A 15,709-nucleotide genomic window follows, 5' to 3' on the forward strand; every position below is an offset into this window, starting at 1 on the left:
CTAAGGTCCTAAGTTCAAATCCCAGCAACCACATGGTGGCTCACAACCATCTGTAATGAGATCTGATGCTTTCTTCTAGGGTGTCTGAAGACAGCTACAGTGTACTTACATAAATACAAACATATTTTTAAAAAGAGGTTTTTAAAAAAAGAATAACCAATCAATAAAGCAATAAATAAGTACATTCCCTGGTCCTTAATGTTCCACGAAGGCTATGCTCCCCCCTTGTTCTTCCTGAGGCCCCCTTAGGTGGCATGGGCTCTTGGAAAGTGCACTGAAGGCCACCTCACATTTGAGCTGCTCTCCTTCACAGCCACCAGCCACTTACTTTGCTGTGCGCCAGTTTGCCCATTGCCAAACTAGGAGACAAGGGCCCATCCATCCGCCTATGGTGAAGTACCAGGCACTATCCCAGTCACCAAAGAGTTGCATTGCTGGGACCAGCCATGTCATCAGAGTCAGGGAAGTGCCCACCTAAGCACCTGGCTCTGCAAACAGGCCCTCTGGGAATCACCTGGATGCCTCCATGAGACACAAATTTCATGTCCTTGGCCTCTAGGGCCAGCTGCAGGCAGGTGGTCTTCCCCCAGGCCTCAGACACACGGACAAGCAGCTTCTGGGCTCTTTCCTCATCCTTCCTGTAGCACTCAGTGAAGACACCTGAGGAGAAGAGGAAGAAACACTCAGCGCATGGGGACAATCAGAGAGTCAGCCCATCAAGTGATACCTGCAGCAAAGTGAGGACACTGGGTGAGACAAACATCGGTACTGTCCCGAAACATCTAGACCGTGGGCAAGGACTCTAAGCAGTAGCATTAGAACTGACATGCAGAGATCAAGATGCCGGTGACAGTGCAGGTGGTCCCCAGGAGACTCACCTATAGCTCTGTGCTCAAACTCGTCCGCCAGTGCCAGCATCTCCTCAGAGCTGTCTGTATCTTCCTCCTCCTTGGACAGCTCCTTCAGGATCTTGCTACAGGCCAACGCTGCGGCAGTACAGTCCTGACTCTGGGACACAAGGACACTGTAAGGATCTGGGGGACTAGCTAGGTTTACCCACCCTGCTCCCAGAAAGCTATGTTAGTGAACAGAGCTGCTTAGGACCTGAAGCCTGTTCATATAAACAACTTGACTCACACCACATTAACACATAACCCTCTGAGGGTGGCCTCTTGTATGGACCCACGGGTACCTTGTGCTTGTCTCCCTAATGGCTATAACGAACAGATAGGAACCTGGGCAGGTCACAGAGAACAGCACTGCCCACATCAGAAGCCCTGGAAGTGACCACAGCAGCTTGCTTATAGGGCTTTTATCTCTCCTTTCTTTTCTTTTTGTCTTTCATTTAAGAATTATTTTTCTGGAGCTGGAGAGATGGCTCAGCGGTTAAGAGCACTGACTGCTCTTCTAGAGGTCCTGAGTTCAATTCCCAGCAACCACATGGTGGCTCACAATCACCTGTAATGGAATCCAATGCCCTCTTCTGGTGTGTCTGAAGACAGTGACAGTGTACCCACATACGTGAAATAAATAAATAAATCTTTAAGAATTACTTTTCCACCAACATTTCTTGTTCCCTACTTCTGAGTACTCCAAGCCTCTCTGAGTTAGAGATCTTAACCATACCGCACAGATGTGAGCTGTGATTTGCTGCAGGAAGTGAGTCCCTGACTCTGACCACCAGTCTAGATATTGCAACTGAGCCGGGCCTGGTACCTGAGCCCAGATGATGCCTGCCAGCTCCCTGTGGTTCTGGATGACGGCCCAAATGAGAAGGTCACGGACTGGGTCAATGGTGAAGGTAACGTGGCCTGTTGATCGCTTATAGAGGGACCGGAGGCTCACTCCCTGCACCTGATAGGCAGAGAAAAATTCATGTCCCAAAGACGTTCCCAGCATCAGACCCCCAAGGTAGTGGGCAGTGCGTGTCCTGTCTTGTGAAGTCACAGAGAGATGGCACACATCACTATTGGGAACGTAATTAAATGATTCGCTGGGAGCTGAGGAAATGGCTCAGGTGGGTAAAGAGCTTGCCACATAAGCCTGAGGATCTTAGTTCAGACCCCGCTGCCCACATGGAAAGAAAAGTGAGCAAGCATGGTGGTGTTTGAGCAGCAGAGGCAGGAGGACTCCTAGTGTTGGCCAGTCAGTCAGGCTAGCTGAAACAGCAAACTACGGAATCAGTAACAGACCCTACCTTCAAAATTGGGTAGTAACAATTGATGGAGCTACCCAATGTCAACCTCTGGCCTCCACGTACAGACACACACAGGTCCAAATGTATATACAACACACACGTGAACGCACACGCGCACGCACACACACACACACACACACCAATTCACCAGACTCAAGCCATAAACAGCAAGGGAAGAAGCAAGAGAAGCAAGGGATCCTCCTGATGCTAATGCCAGCTAAAGTATGTGGTGTGTGTATAAATGCCACACCTCCTTTGGCAAGACACACGGTGATTCCTATCAGTCCAGACACAGAGCAGGACTTGGGGACTCAGGGTAGAGGGGAAGTGCTCTCCCTGAGAAACCTCTGTCTTCTCATCTTTAGAATGGGGGCGTTACAAGCAAACTGATCCCCTCCAAAAGTGCTATGCTGGAGCCTAAACCTGCAATGTGGAACTTCAAAGACACGGCACCTTGGAGATTTATCCTGGCTGATGGGATCTGGACCCTCCTAAAGGACACACCTCTGGGTGTGCCTTTGGGGTTTAAGCGAGGAGGAGAATCTCATCCTGAACACATATGGTGACACGACGTGGGCCACAGACTGAGCGGAAAAAGATAAAGCGAGCTAATCCCTAGCGCTCATCTCTCTCTTTGCTTCCTGAGTGGAGATGCCACATGACCAGCTACCTCAGGATCCCGCTGGCATGACTTCACCAAGACGTGCCCTGGAACTGAGTCAAAATAAAAACCTTCCTCCCAAAAGCTGCTTTTATGGGAGTGGGGTCAAGGCGGGGGGTGGAGGTTGGTCAGGTATTTGGTCTCAATGAGAAGGGGGAAAAAACTACTATAGACATTTCTAGAGGTAATCAAGTCAAAATGGGGTTATTCGGGAGCCTTTGGGGTTTAAGTGAGGAGGGTATTTCCGACCATCTTCCCATATAAAGGCTCAGCGAGCGCCCCCTCCTGCAAAACAGGGAGTGAGGTCTGTCTCTGCAGGAACCACCCTGCCACTGCCCTCAGATCTCAGCCTCCATTACTGTGTGAAAATGAATCTATTGTTTAAGCCCCGGTTCAGCAACGTTTCACACAGCCTATGCCTTTCCAGACAGAGTGCACAGCCTGTTGCTGTGGGCTCATTCGTATGGCTAGCTGGTTTTGCTTTTCTCTCTCTTTTCTCTCTCCCTTTGGGACTACCTCAGTGACTACCTCATCATGTAACCCAGGTTGGCCTCGAACTCTTCATCTTCCTACCTCAGCCTCCTGAGAGCTGAAATTATAAATACCCTCCCTCCCAGCTCCCCTGTCTCCCCCCACATTTAGCAATGTGTTTTCTAATGACTGTAAGAGGTCACAACCCAGCTGAGGACACAGTGGCCATCCACCAAGGAACCAGACATTGCACATCGCCAGCATGTCCCTGCACCCCTCACACCAGCATCTACATCACCAGGGTCCATGTTCCCAGCACTCACGTTCAGCTTGATGTGTGGCACAGTCATCGAGAGCCGTGGCCTGTCAGTGTACCGTGGCCGAGGGTACAGCAGCTGCGTGGAGTCCCCCAGGAGTTCACGAAGCACCTGGGCCACATGGTGCATGTGCAGGCGGGGTGTTGCAGATGCATAGGCTAAGCGCTGTTCTTCGGCCAGCACCTTCTGTAGCTTGCTGTGGAAGAGACAGGACGGCTCCAGGTTCTCGTACAAGCAGAGAAGAGTATCCCAAGTGACAAACTCCTTGAGCCGCACCCCATTCTCCAGAAAGAGCCTCACGAACTCAGGCTTGTTGGAGATGAGAGCGGCCGTCATCATGGGATGCAGATCTGCAGGCTGAGAGGGAGCACTGCTCAGTGACGTTCACACTAAGTCAGTGCCTCCTAGAAGTCTGAGCTCAGGCCCCAGGAGAGGCTGGTGGGATATCTGTCCTGAAGGATGGAGCCTACCCTAGTCAAAGACCTAAGGCAGAACTGGAACCCTGAAGGAACACACACACCCCATTTCCACACAACACCCCACCTTCCACTGCCATTCATCGGTGAAGATCTCACTGCGAGCGATGTCCACGCGGTTCCAGGCCACGGCCAGCTTCAGTTGGTGGTCCCAGTTCTCGTGGCCAAAATGGTCTTGGCTTCGAGAGGCTGTGGGTGACAGTGTGTGTCAGGTACCACTACCTGAGGCTTGGCTGGTGCCAGGCTCAGAAGTTGGCCAGGAATTCTAGTTCCCATAAAGATTCCAAGGCGAACTCAGAGCTCAGTGCTGACCCCCTCCCAGGACACCCACCTTGAGAAGTGCTTTTTTTTAAAGATTTATTTATTTATTATATGTAAGTACACTGTAGCTGTCTTCACACACTCCAGAAGAGCGAGTCAGATCTCGTTACGGATGGTTGTAAGCCACCATGTGGTTGCTGGGATTTGAACTCTGGACCTTCAGAAGAGCAGTCGGGTGCTCTTACCCACTGAGCCATCTCACCAGCCCCCGAGAAGTGCTTTTTAATCACTGTGAGGCTCAGAGAATCTCAGGGCTTTGGTCATCACTTTAGTCCCATCTTCCCATTTTGGGTCACCTTCCAGACTTACCAAGCCCCTCTGTGATAGGTGGGCCACAGCATAAGTTACAATAAAAGAAGATACAGGACTCTAAAGAGCATTCATTTACATTAACATGCAAAGCAGAATTCCAAAAGCCAACACATACACACACATAAACATACATACACACAGACACACAAAGACACATACATGCACACACATACAAATACACATGCACATACAGACACACACACACACATCTGCACACACACAGACACATACACAGACACACATGCACACACACAGACACACACATACATGTGTGTGTGTGTGTGTGTGTGTGTGTGTGTTTTAGAGATCAGAACTCAGGTCCACAAGCCTGTACATTTTTATTTGGAGAAAAACAAAAAACAGCTTACACACACACACACACACACCACGCAATAGGGTGCTGAGTCGGGCTAGGTGTGTAAAGCAACATCAGTGAATATCAGCACCCATGAGGCAGGCCGAGTTCTGAGCCAGGACACAGAGAATACGAACTACAAAGGGAAAAATGATAAACCATGAAAGCTAATCCCTCTGTTCTTTAAAACCACTTGAAGAAAACGTGGCTGCAACCTGCAAACCAAGGGAAGATTTTCCACTTCAAACATCTGACTAAGGACTCATATCAGTCACCAAGGAGGAGAGGAAATGCAGAGGCCACGAAGCATGCTCCACATCACAGGAAATACACCAGAAAAAAACATACTGAAACCACACAAAGACTCTACTTCTGTCCAGGCTGGTCCCCAGCCCTCTGTTATGTAGTACTTTTCTCCAGCTGAAACCTCCTTCCTGGAAGGAAACTCATTAAGACTCAGGAAGTCCCTGAAACTCGACAAACTCACAAGGCCCATTACTTCCCAGAGTTATATAAGCAATAGAGGAATGCTGAGACAAGAAGATGCTTCCAACCATGTAACTGCCTGCAAGTGGTACAGAGAATCCCAGAGATGTAGTTTCCTGAGTTGTCAACAATACTGGAGTGCCTTTCAGTGATGATGTCCCTGCCTCTGAGTCACCCATGATTCTGTGAGTAAATTCTCACCCACACTCCTCTAGTAACCTCAACAAACTCATTGGTTTACCAAATTGGAGTTTGGCAGCAGTGTTACTTTGGTCTGTCATCGGTTTATTATCTGAGGGGAGCAGATGGTTCATTGATGTCTCCCCAGGAATGTGTTTCTAGCCCTTACTCAGCCTCACTCCAGCCCTAACACCCGTGGCTTCACCTCTTTCTCTAGGCTTATCTACTCTAAGTCCTTCTTATAAGTGAAGTTTGCTGTGGTGATGTTTGTATCACTTTCTTTCAGGCTCCCCAGGTTAATCTGCAAAGTATTATATAGCCCAGCCTAGCCTTGAACTTGGCAGTGAATCTCTTGCTTTAGGCTCTGAAGTTCTGGAATTGCAAGCATGAGCCTGGAGACCTGGCTTAGAATACTAACTTTTAGACTAGTAACTGTTACTGTCTTTTTCTTTTTCTTTTTCTTTCTTTCTTTCTTTTTTTTTTTTTTTTTTTTTTTTTTTTTTTTTTTTTTTTTTTTTTTTTTTTTTTTTGTGGTTTCTCTGTGTAGCTCTGGCTGTCCTGGAACTCACTCTGTAGACCAGGCTGACCTCGAACTCAGAAATCCACCTGCCTCTGCCTCCCAAGTGCTGGGATTAAAGGCTTGCACCACCACTGCCTGGCAACTGTTACTGTCTTAACCTCTTATGTAATGAAGAAAACAAGCACTGCAATTATAAGTGTTACACTGACTCAAAAGTTTTTAACTGCCTGTGAATTTGACTATTTGGGATCTTTACTTCTTCCTATGGCTTTGAATCACTGTCTTCTACGGAATAGACAGTAACTTTAAGTTCTCCCTGCTGGCCCCCTGAGAATTTCTTGTAACTCCTGGCAAGTGGTTACAAATTCCCTATGTTCTTGTTTATCTAAGACTATCTTAATTTCTCTTCAACTTTACAGCCCTCTGCCTTCTAAAGGAAATATGCACATTATCTTTTTAAATATTTATTTATTTTATGCATACAAGTACACTGTTGCTGTCTTCAGACACACCGGAAGAGGACATTTGGATCCCATTACAGATGGTTGTAAGCTACCTACCATGTGGTTGCTAGGAATTGAACTTGGAATCTCTGGAAGAGCAGTCAGTGCTCTTAACAGCTGAGCCATCTCTCCAGCCCTTGCATAGTATCTTATTGAGACTCCCTTGTATGGGATAACGGTCATCTCACCTTGCTGTTCTCAAGATTTGTTGCCTCTGGAAAGTTTGACTGTAATGGAATAGGTGTAGGCGAGTGAGTTCATCTCACTGGGAGTTTGCTGTTTCCTGGGTGACAGGGGTGTGCAGGGCATGGCAGGGCAGCTGCTCCACCTGACTGAGATGCTGATGTTTATCCTGAACACACAAGTTCTGGTCTCTCCCCTCCCTTTCCCCCCTGACTCCTAGCCTCACCTTTCAGTAACGCCTGCAGAATGGCCACGTCCACATCCTGCTGACCATCCTTGCCTTCCCGGAAGATCGTCAGCAGCTGCCGCCTCCGGACAATGTCTTGGATCTGCAGCGAATGGATTTCAGTGAGATTCAGGGCTGAAGATGCTCTGCCTCCTTGAAGGTCAAAGAGAATCAAGGCCCCAACAAGGAGTGATACTCCCCAGTCTGGGCAGGCGCAGGCCCAGGGAGAGCAGTTGCCACCAAGCCTGAAATGTCTGACTTCAATCTCCTAGGACCCATATGGTAGAAGAAACTTTGACTTGCACAAAGTATCCTCTGATATCCATACTGTGTGCATTGTAGCACCAGTGTGTGAGTATGAGCCTCTCTCTCTCTCTCTCTCTCTCTCTCTCTCTCTCTCTCTCTCTCACACACACACACACACACACACACACACACACACACTAACAAAAATATTTTTGGATAAAGAGAGAAATTGAATTCAGTTCTCTGAATTGCCTGAATAATTTATAATGTTACTGAGAAAAGGTTCCTGGCCTGCCCTACAGCTCACAGCACACCCAGCAAGGAAGCAAAGGTCTTCAGGACTGGGGAGGGGATAAAGGAAGGGGATGAGGAGCTCACAGAACTCAGGCTGTTTCCCTGCTGGATAATCCTATAGAGCATCTGTCTCAGTTAGGGTTTTACTGCTGTGAACAGACACCGTGACCAAGGCAACTCTTATCAGGACATTTAATTGGAGCTGGCTTACAGGTTCAGGGGTTCAGTCCATTATCATCAAGGCAGGGAACATGGGAGTGTCCAGGCAGGCATGGTGAAAGAGGAGCTGAGAGTTCTACATCTTCATCATCTGAAGGCTGCTAGTGGAAGAGTGACTTCCAGGCAGCTAGGATGAGGGCCTTAAAGTCCACACCCACAAGCATTATATAAACCATCACAGCATCCACATCAAACAAGGCCTTTCTTGAGTCCTTGGCAAATTTAAAATGAGGTCTCCGTGCTTCCCTAAGCTACCCAGTCAGAGAGCTCCTGATTTTCCACTGTTCGGTCACAGCCCAAGTCCCTTCATAACTCCAGTGTGGCTAGCTCCAGGTGCCCAGTGGCCTATGGTTGGTAGGACCTAAACTCAGCTCGACTGAAGCCTAGCACTGCTCACGCTCACCCCAAGAAGCTCACTTAATAAGCAAAGCTCTAAGAGTAAGCTTGGGAGCTCTGAGACTCAGCGCACCTTGCAGGGGATATTTCAAATGTATAGACACTTGCTACACACTTGGCATTCGTTTGGTGCCTCTGTAGGTCTCATGAGGGCACCACGCCTAAACCCAGCTTCTGGACTGGGGAGCTGGGTACCTCTGAGGTCACTCTTTAGTGCTCTTATGAGAAGACAAGGCTGTACCACTCACTGTTGTGACCAGTAAACTCCTCTGCTGCCAGCATACCAGGTAAGGGCCCTCCTGTGCTTTCTGGCCCTTCCCAAGTACCACACCCCTCTATCTCAACAGGCTTTGGGTCCCAGGACAGTGCTCTCAAGCTGGGGTGTCCCAGAGGGGCCCTAGCATTCTACAAATAGTGTTCAAAACCCAGTTCTCCTTTGGTATGCTGTCACATGCTTCAAACTCTCAGTGCCCAACTGGGTTACCTCTCCTCTTCTGGGGTGCAGAGCCCCCCATCATCTGCAAATCCAATCATGCACCCACTCTAACCCATCAGGTTTCAGGAATCCTGATGTGTCTGGGGGTCAGCCTGGGCCTCACCTTTTTGGTCCATTCCACGATCTGGTTTTCGGTGAAAGTCTCAAACATCTCCTGGAAGAAGATGCTGAGCTTCTGCTGGATCAAGGAGATGGTGATCTCAGAGACAGGCAGAGTAGCTACCTGAGCGATGACGTCAGCCACTCGGCCGGAGCCCTCCACTATCACGCAGGGTGTGCCATTGTTGATGGCATTGTAGATTGTCTGCCAAAGCGGAACCAAGTGTGAGCCGGCCAGAGTCCTCACCCGGGTCTCACAAATTTGGAACAGAGCATCATTCACTAGCAGCTAAGGTTGCATCTCACTTGCTGCTAGAGTGAGCCTATAAAGCTGGAACCTTCTGGAAACTCTCACTGGTTTGGTGCACACCAGAGAGCTGCTGCTAACACACAAGGAATGTACCACTGATACACCTGACTCGGGCTTGTCAGCCAACACCCAATACCAATTAGTAAAAAGGGTTCATGGCATAGCCATTGACCCGACACACACACGGGGATGCTGTGTGGATCCAGAATGACCAAAACCCAAGGGTTACCAGAACCGCGAGGAAAGCCCCAGATCTCAGCTCCAGGAGCTGGACTGGGTCTGGGTCTTGTACTCGGAGAGTAGTGACTGGGACACTGGGTAGACATCTTATGGAGAGGCCCTGGGAAAGGGAGAGGCCAGCAGACCCACCATGACCTGAGCTAAAGCCAAGCCACCTCTCCCACAGGAGGGTTTATCCATCATGTGCCTCTTTTCCCACCCAGAAACATCCCTGTCCTATGATGGGTTCCCTCTCCTCCATATCCTGAGGACAGCGTGCCATGTGTGTTTTCAGTGATGGCACCAGATTCTAGCCAAAGCACCTACCAGTCTTCCCTCCAAAACATCTACTAGTTCTCCCTCCACAGCAGCACCCAAGCCCTACCCTGCACAGCAGCGAGTACTCACATGCAGAGTGCCAGGGCCACCCTCCAACACCACGCAGACAATGGGGATCTTGATGGCCACACCTAGACAGACACGGAGCCCATGTGAAGGCAAGTAGGGGGAAGCACAGACCACCATTTGAGTCCTTTGTCTCCACCCTAGTCACATGGGGGAAGAACCAGCTGGGCCCAGTGGCAGATAATGGCAGCTGCTAATGGTGAACCATGGTGGCCTCATTCACCGTAAAAGAGCAAACCTAGCCAGGTGGTGGGAGCACACACCTATAATCCCAGCAGAGACAGGCTGATATCTGTGAGTTCTAGGCCAGTCTGGTCCACAGAGTGAGTTCCAGGAGAGTCAAGGCTACAAAGAGAGACCCTGTCTGGAGGTTGGGTAGATGAAGCAAAACCAAGACCTGGCCATTTGTTCCACCCCTAACCTCCCCCCCCAGACCATTCTCCCTGCCCCCGCCCACTCACCCCATCCCTCCACCTACCCCTGCATCTACCACAGTAGGGAGCCCTGCACTGGACTACCCAGCCGAGCCTTCCACCTGCATTCTACCCCATCCTGATTGAATTGTACAGAAGGGGCAAGAACAGAACTCCATCTCCTCTACTCAGTGGACTGCTCTAGTCAGCCTGCCTTTCTCTGAAGCTCTTTTCATGGTGCTTCAAAATCCAGGCTGGCTCAAGGAGTCTCTAGAAGGGGATGGACACATCCCGCGTGGGCTGAGGGGGGTGGGGGCACACATCATGAGTCTTCTCCCCTTCTATTCAACACCCCCCCAGAAGGCAGGACAACAGAGGTGATGTGAGGAGTTCCCTTCCCCACCCACCCAGGGCCAACAGGGGTGCCTGCCTTCACACACCTTCTACTCCAAGCAGTACTCCCTCAAGCAGTGCTCCCTCAAGCAGTCCTCCCGTAAACAGTGCTCCCCCAAGCAGTGCTTCCCCCAGTGTGGTGCCTAAACAGATTGCAGATCTCCTGGGAACTTAGTGGACACACCATCAGACCTGGGGGAATTATTAGAGGGCAGGGTGCCCAACCCCAGTGGGGACCCTGATACAGGAAGCACAAGGAAGCTTGCTATCTGCTGCCCAGCTTCATTCCAAACAATCCATGTGCTGATCTGGAACCCACCCCACACATGCTCTGTGTGTTCTCCCCTCACCTCACACTCTGCGTGCTCCCAACCCTCTCCCCACAGGCAACTGAGATCGAGCTGTGAAGTCTGCCTGTCACCTGTTCCCTTTTCACAGCTTATACCGGCTGGTTTCGTGTGTCAACTTGACAGAAGCTGGAGTTACCACAGAGAAAGAAGCCTCCCTTGAGGAAAGGCCTCCATGAGATCCAACTGTATGGCATTTTCTCAATTAGTAATCAAGGATGGGAGGGCCTATTGTGGGTGGTACCATCCCTGGGCTGGTGGTCCTGGGTTCTATAAAAAAGTAGGCTGAGCAAGCCAGGCAAAGCAAGCCAATAAGCAGCACCCTTCCATGGCCTCTGCATCAGCTCCTGCCTCCAAGTTCCTGCCCTGTGTGAGTTCCAGTCCTGACTTCCTTCGGTGATGAACAGCAATGTGGATGTATAAGCTAAATAAACCCTTTCCTCCCCAACTTGCTTCTTGGTCATGGTGTTTTATACAGGAATACAGACACTGACTAAGACACAGCCTGAAACCATCTCTAGTTGAAAATGCAGGATGTTCTATTAACTGACAGCCAACAGCCAAGCCTACACTGACACCCTTCCACTGAGGATCGAAGCGGCAAGAAAAGACACGTGCCCATGAAGAAGCATTCAGGGAAATGAATAGTCATGTGGTGATCGGAAATGAATACAGTCACGTTGTGAACCCACCCTCAAGAACTATGCAGGTCACGGCCATCTGTGGCTCTGACACAGAGCCAGCCTCTCTTCTCTCTGCCCCAGATTCCCTCAGGAACACACACACTTACCTCCCCTTTCCTTTGTTTGCTCTGAGATGAACTTTTCCAGCTTAGTCCTCAGCGGAATCTCTACACCATACTGCCCGTGGGTCCCATCATCCACCAGGATGAAGTGGGAGTGGTTGCTGTCCAAGCAGGTCAGGTTCCCTTGGCCTTCCTCATCCAGCATGTACTCTGCGGGGAAGCCTCCCTGTGGATGACCAGGCGAGTCTCACACACATTGGTTTAAAAAAAAAAAAGCCATGCCTGTATTCTGGAAATAGGGGGGTCTAAGAGCTTGGATAATGACCCTCATAGATACCAATCCCTAGAACCAAAAGTCAACTTGTGTTCCCTTATTTGGAGAAAGGGCCTTTGTAGCTATGATGTTAAGGATCTAAACATGAAAAATAATTAACTAGCTTTGTCTAGATGGGGCCTCAGGAACTCCCAGAAACACCAGCAGTTTAAGGAACAAGAAGGGTCAGAGCCCCAGAATAGTATAACTTCATTTTCGTTGGGGCTGAGTGATACAGCGTCCGTGCTGTGTGCAAGAGTAACTTCTTTTTTTATTTTTTTTTAATTATGTATTTATTTATATGTGTACACTTAGCTGTCTTCAGACACACCAGAAGAGCGCATCAGATCTCATTACAGATGGCTGTGAGCCACCATGTGGTTGCTGGGAATTGAATTCAGGACCTCTGGAAGAGCAGTCAGTGCTCTTAACCTCTGAGCCATCTCTCCAGCCTGGTGAGAGTAACTTCTAATTGTAGTTACTTGTGCACCAGATTTGTGGTCCTGTTTTACAGCACCCAAAGAGGCTACTAACCTGGAATATGCTGCCGGACAAGACACCATCCCTACTGTCCACAGAGCAGGGAACAGCATTCCAACCGGAAGGGTTCTTAACTCGGAACACCACTGGCCTCCTAAGGGAGGAGGCTTACACCAAAAATATGGGTGTGCAAAACAGAACAGTTGGCCCATTCTGTGCAGGGATGCACTCCATGATTCAGACACAAGAGAAAGACAAAGATTGTGCTCCTTAGAGCAACTATGTCTGACAAAGGGCCCCTGAGCCAGGGGAACTGCACACTGAGCCAAGCACACTCTTGTCAGCAGAGACAAAAGACTCCCTAGTTTGTCCCTAGACTTCTGTGGATGTGAATAAAATGTTCATATCCCCATTAGGACATATACAATGTGTTTTTAGAAAATCCTGCGTAGTGAACCAAATTATCCACTGAAGTCTCCATATTTTTAAAGATGTATTTATTTTATGTTTGTGAGTGCACTGTCTCTCTCTTCAGATATACCCAAAGAGGGCATCAGACCCCATTACAGATGGTTGTGAGCCACCATGAGTTTGCTCAGAATCAAACTCAGGACCTCTGGAAGAGCAGTCAGTGCTCTTAACCGCTGAGCCATCTCTCCAGACCCAAAATCTCCATTCTTAAGCAGCTGTTGAGCCAAGCTTGGGGTGTAGCATTAAAGGGCAGCCCAACTTGCTGCTGACTGCCAGAAACTGCTGCCCTGTAGAACTCCAGGCTGGAGGCCTCTGAGCAAAAAGCTTCAAAGCTAAAAACTCAGGCTTTGTGGTCAGATAGCCTGGCTCAATCCGACCCCAGTGTTTGCTGGCTGTGTGGTCCTAGCCAGTCACTCCCTTCCTTGAAGCTCATTTCTCATCAAAGCAACTCTTGGGATGTACCCCCTTCTAGTAATAACCAGCACGTGGATGCCTCCTGTACAGTCAGTCAGTGTTAGCTGCCCACCCTGCTCACTGTGCCCTTCCCTCCCCGAACACTCATGCTGGCACCCAACGTGCTCCCTGCACTCCTCTCCCTCTGTCCCCAGCCTTCCTCCTCCCCCCACCCAGACTCACTCTAGAATGGCTACTCACCATGGGATGGATCAGCCCTTCGCGGTTGTGGATGGTGCCCCACGTGGCTACGCCAATAGTGATGACTTCACCTTCTTTGCAGCTGCTGCTCAGACTGAAGTCCCGTACCGCCTCGCCCACCTGCTTCATCACGCCCGTGTGGGATCCTCCAGTGATGATCCAGGCCCCTGAGGAAAGAGAGACGGGCCATGCTTCTAGGTTCCAATGTGCACCCTGCCAGGCTAATCCTGACACCCAGAATCCCACTGGGCTCCTGACATGGGCCCTCATCTTCAGACTCTCAAGGACATTGGCAGCTATGTCTCTAAAGCAGGATTGAGAAGGAGACACTATACTGTGATGGTATCTTTCTGATGCCTTTCTGGGACCTGAGCTCCCCACGCTACAAAGATGGTGATGGGAAAGAATAGGAAACAAAGATCCGAATCTTCTCTCTCCAACGCTCTCCTGCCCCTCTGTCTTTTCCATCCTAGGATGAGGAGCATACAGGGTCTGAGTCTCCTGTTCTGCAGCTTTCCACCTTTCTTTCAGAGTTTGAGACCCAGAGAGTGGTGGAAGATGTCCATGTCCCCCATCCCTCCACCCTGCTCATTGAAGATGACAATATGCCTCCAACCTGAGCCAAGTACATACATGCAACTTAAGTCAAGACCCATCTGCTATAGTTTGGGTGCTCAGCTCACTACACAGTGCTGGCCAGACCTCTGAAATCAGTGACTTGAAGCCACATGTGATGTGGACATTAAATAAAATCTAAGGTCTGGAGAGATAACTCAGTAGTAAAGAGTACTGGATGCTCTTCCAGAGAACCTAAGTTCTGTTCCTAGCACCCATGTTAAGAGGCTCACAACCACCTATAATATAACTTCAGCTCCAAGGGGATCAAATGCCTCCTTCTGTCCTCCATGGGCATCTGAATACATGTAGCATTCACACATGCACACATGCACCTACATGCACATAAGTGCCCATGCATGTACACACATCACAGATAGGCACTAAGTAAAAATGAATCTTTTTTTTTAATCTAGCACAGAAGCACATGGCAGTGGCTATAAGGTATCAGGGCAATAGATAGCGTGAAGGAAGTGCTGTCTGCAGATGAGGGACCCAAGGAATCTAACCCAGGCTGGAGTGCACACTCAGCTATCCCCAAGAGTTTTCCAGACCCCATAACCCTGGCCCCAGAGATCCCCATCATCCTACCTTACACTCGTGGCCTGGGCAGGCCTCCGCACTCACCCGTGGTTTGGGCCACCTTGACCAAGCCTCTCCGGAAGATGCTCTTCAGCCTCAGCTTCATGTTGAAGTTCTTGGCCCCACCGGTCACAGAGATGAGGAGGTTGGGGACATCCAGGCCCCAGTGCTGGGTCATGAGCTGGTAGATGACACTGGAGGGCGTGTCCTGGGAGACCCGGACATACTGCAGGGGAATCGTGAGCCGGTGAGGGCACTTTGTGGAAGACACAGCAAGGGAACCTTACAAGGCACAAGGACACCCTGCAAGGGACAGCGAGGGCATCTTGCAGGTCAAAGGGACCGAGCAGGGGACAGAAGGGAGCCCTGCAGGGGCTGGTGAGGATTCCCTGGAAGAATGGTTGCATCCTTCACTCTCAACACTGAGTGTGGCCACCTGCGTCTGCTCAGCTCGGGGCTGGACACCTCGAGTTCACACCCAGGAAGAAAAGTAGCCACAGCGTCTAGTCAAGACATGAGTTGTAAGAAGAAAGAGAAGAAGGTGAGGCCCAGAGGAGAGATTCAAGTACAATGGGGCCTCCCTAGGTAAAGCCAGCCATTCTTTACAAAGCATGTAGGCCCAGCTCTCCCCACCCCCACCCACTTTCTCTCTCCTCATCCTTTCTGCTTAGGGAGCACCTCCAGCCTTCCTCCCTTCCTTGTCACCCTGGCACTGGATCCTCCATTTGGTTTGGCCTCCACCTCGTTTACATCCCGCTCCCAGGACTGGCTGAACTCTGCTGGCCACTGAACTGTCACTGGGGT

The 15,709-nt window shown here is 49.9% G+C and overlaps 1 protein-coding gene across 2 annotated transcripts in view; it reads right to left on the reverse strand.

The window, feature by feature from the left end:
* Trpm2 (transient receptor potential cation channel subfamily M member 2) overlaps positions 1–15,709 on the reverse strand; it is a 57,871-nt gene that overhangs the window by 25,379 nt on the left and 16,783 nt on the right. For both annotated transcript variants that reach the window (XM_029482913.2, XM_029482914.2), the window contains 11 exons: positions 14,951–15,131; positions 13,709–13,875; positions 11,836–12,016; positions 9,896–9,957; positions 8,963–9,163; positions 7,209–7,311; positions 4,190–4,311; positions 3,653–4,003; positions 1,717–1,854; positions 879–1,008; positions 515–660 (listed from right to left, as the gene is read on the reverse strand). In XM_029482913.2, coding sequence (XP_029338773.1) covers positions 515–660; positions 879–1,008; positions 1,717–1,854; positions 3,653–4,003; positions 4,190–4,311; positions 7,209–7,311; positions 8,963–9,163; positions 9,896–9,957; positions 11,836–12,016; positions 13,709–13,875; positions 14,951–15,131 — 1,782 coding nt within the window. The remainder of the gene's footprint in view (positions 1–514; positions 661–878; positions 1,009–1,716; positions 1,855–3,652; positions 4,004–4,189; positions 4,312–7,208; positions 7,312–8,962; positions 9,164–9,895; positions 9,958–11,835; positions 12,017–13,708; positions 13,876–14,950; positions 15,132–15,709) is intronic.

Source organism: Mus caroli, unplaced genomic scaffold (assembly GCF_978045245.1).
Source record: "Mus caroli unplaced genomic scaffold, Mus_caroli_1 scaffold_9, whole genome shotgun sequence".
Lineage (NCBI taxonomy): Eukaryota > Metazoa > Chordata > Mammalia > Rodentia > Muridae > Mus > Mus caroli.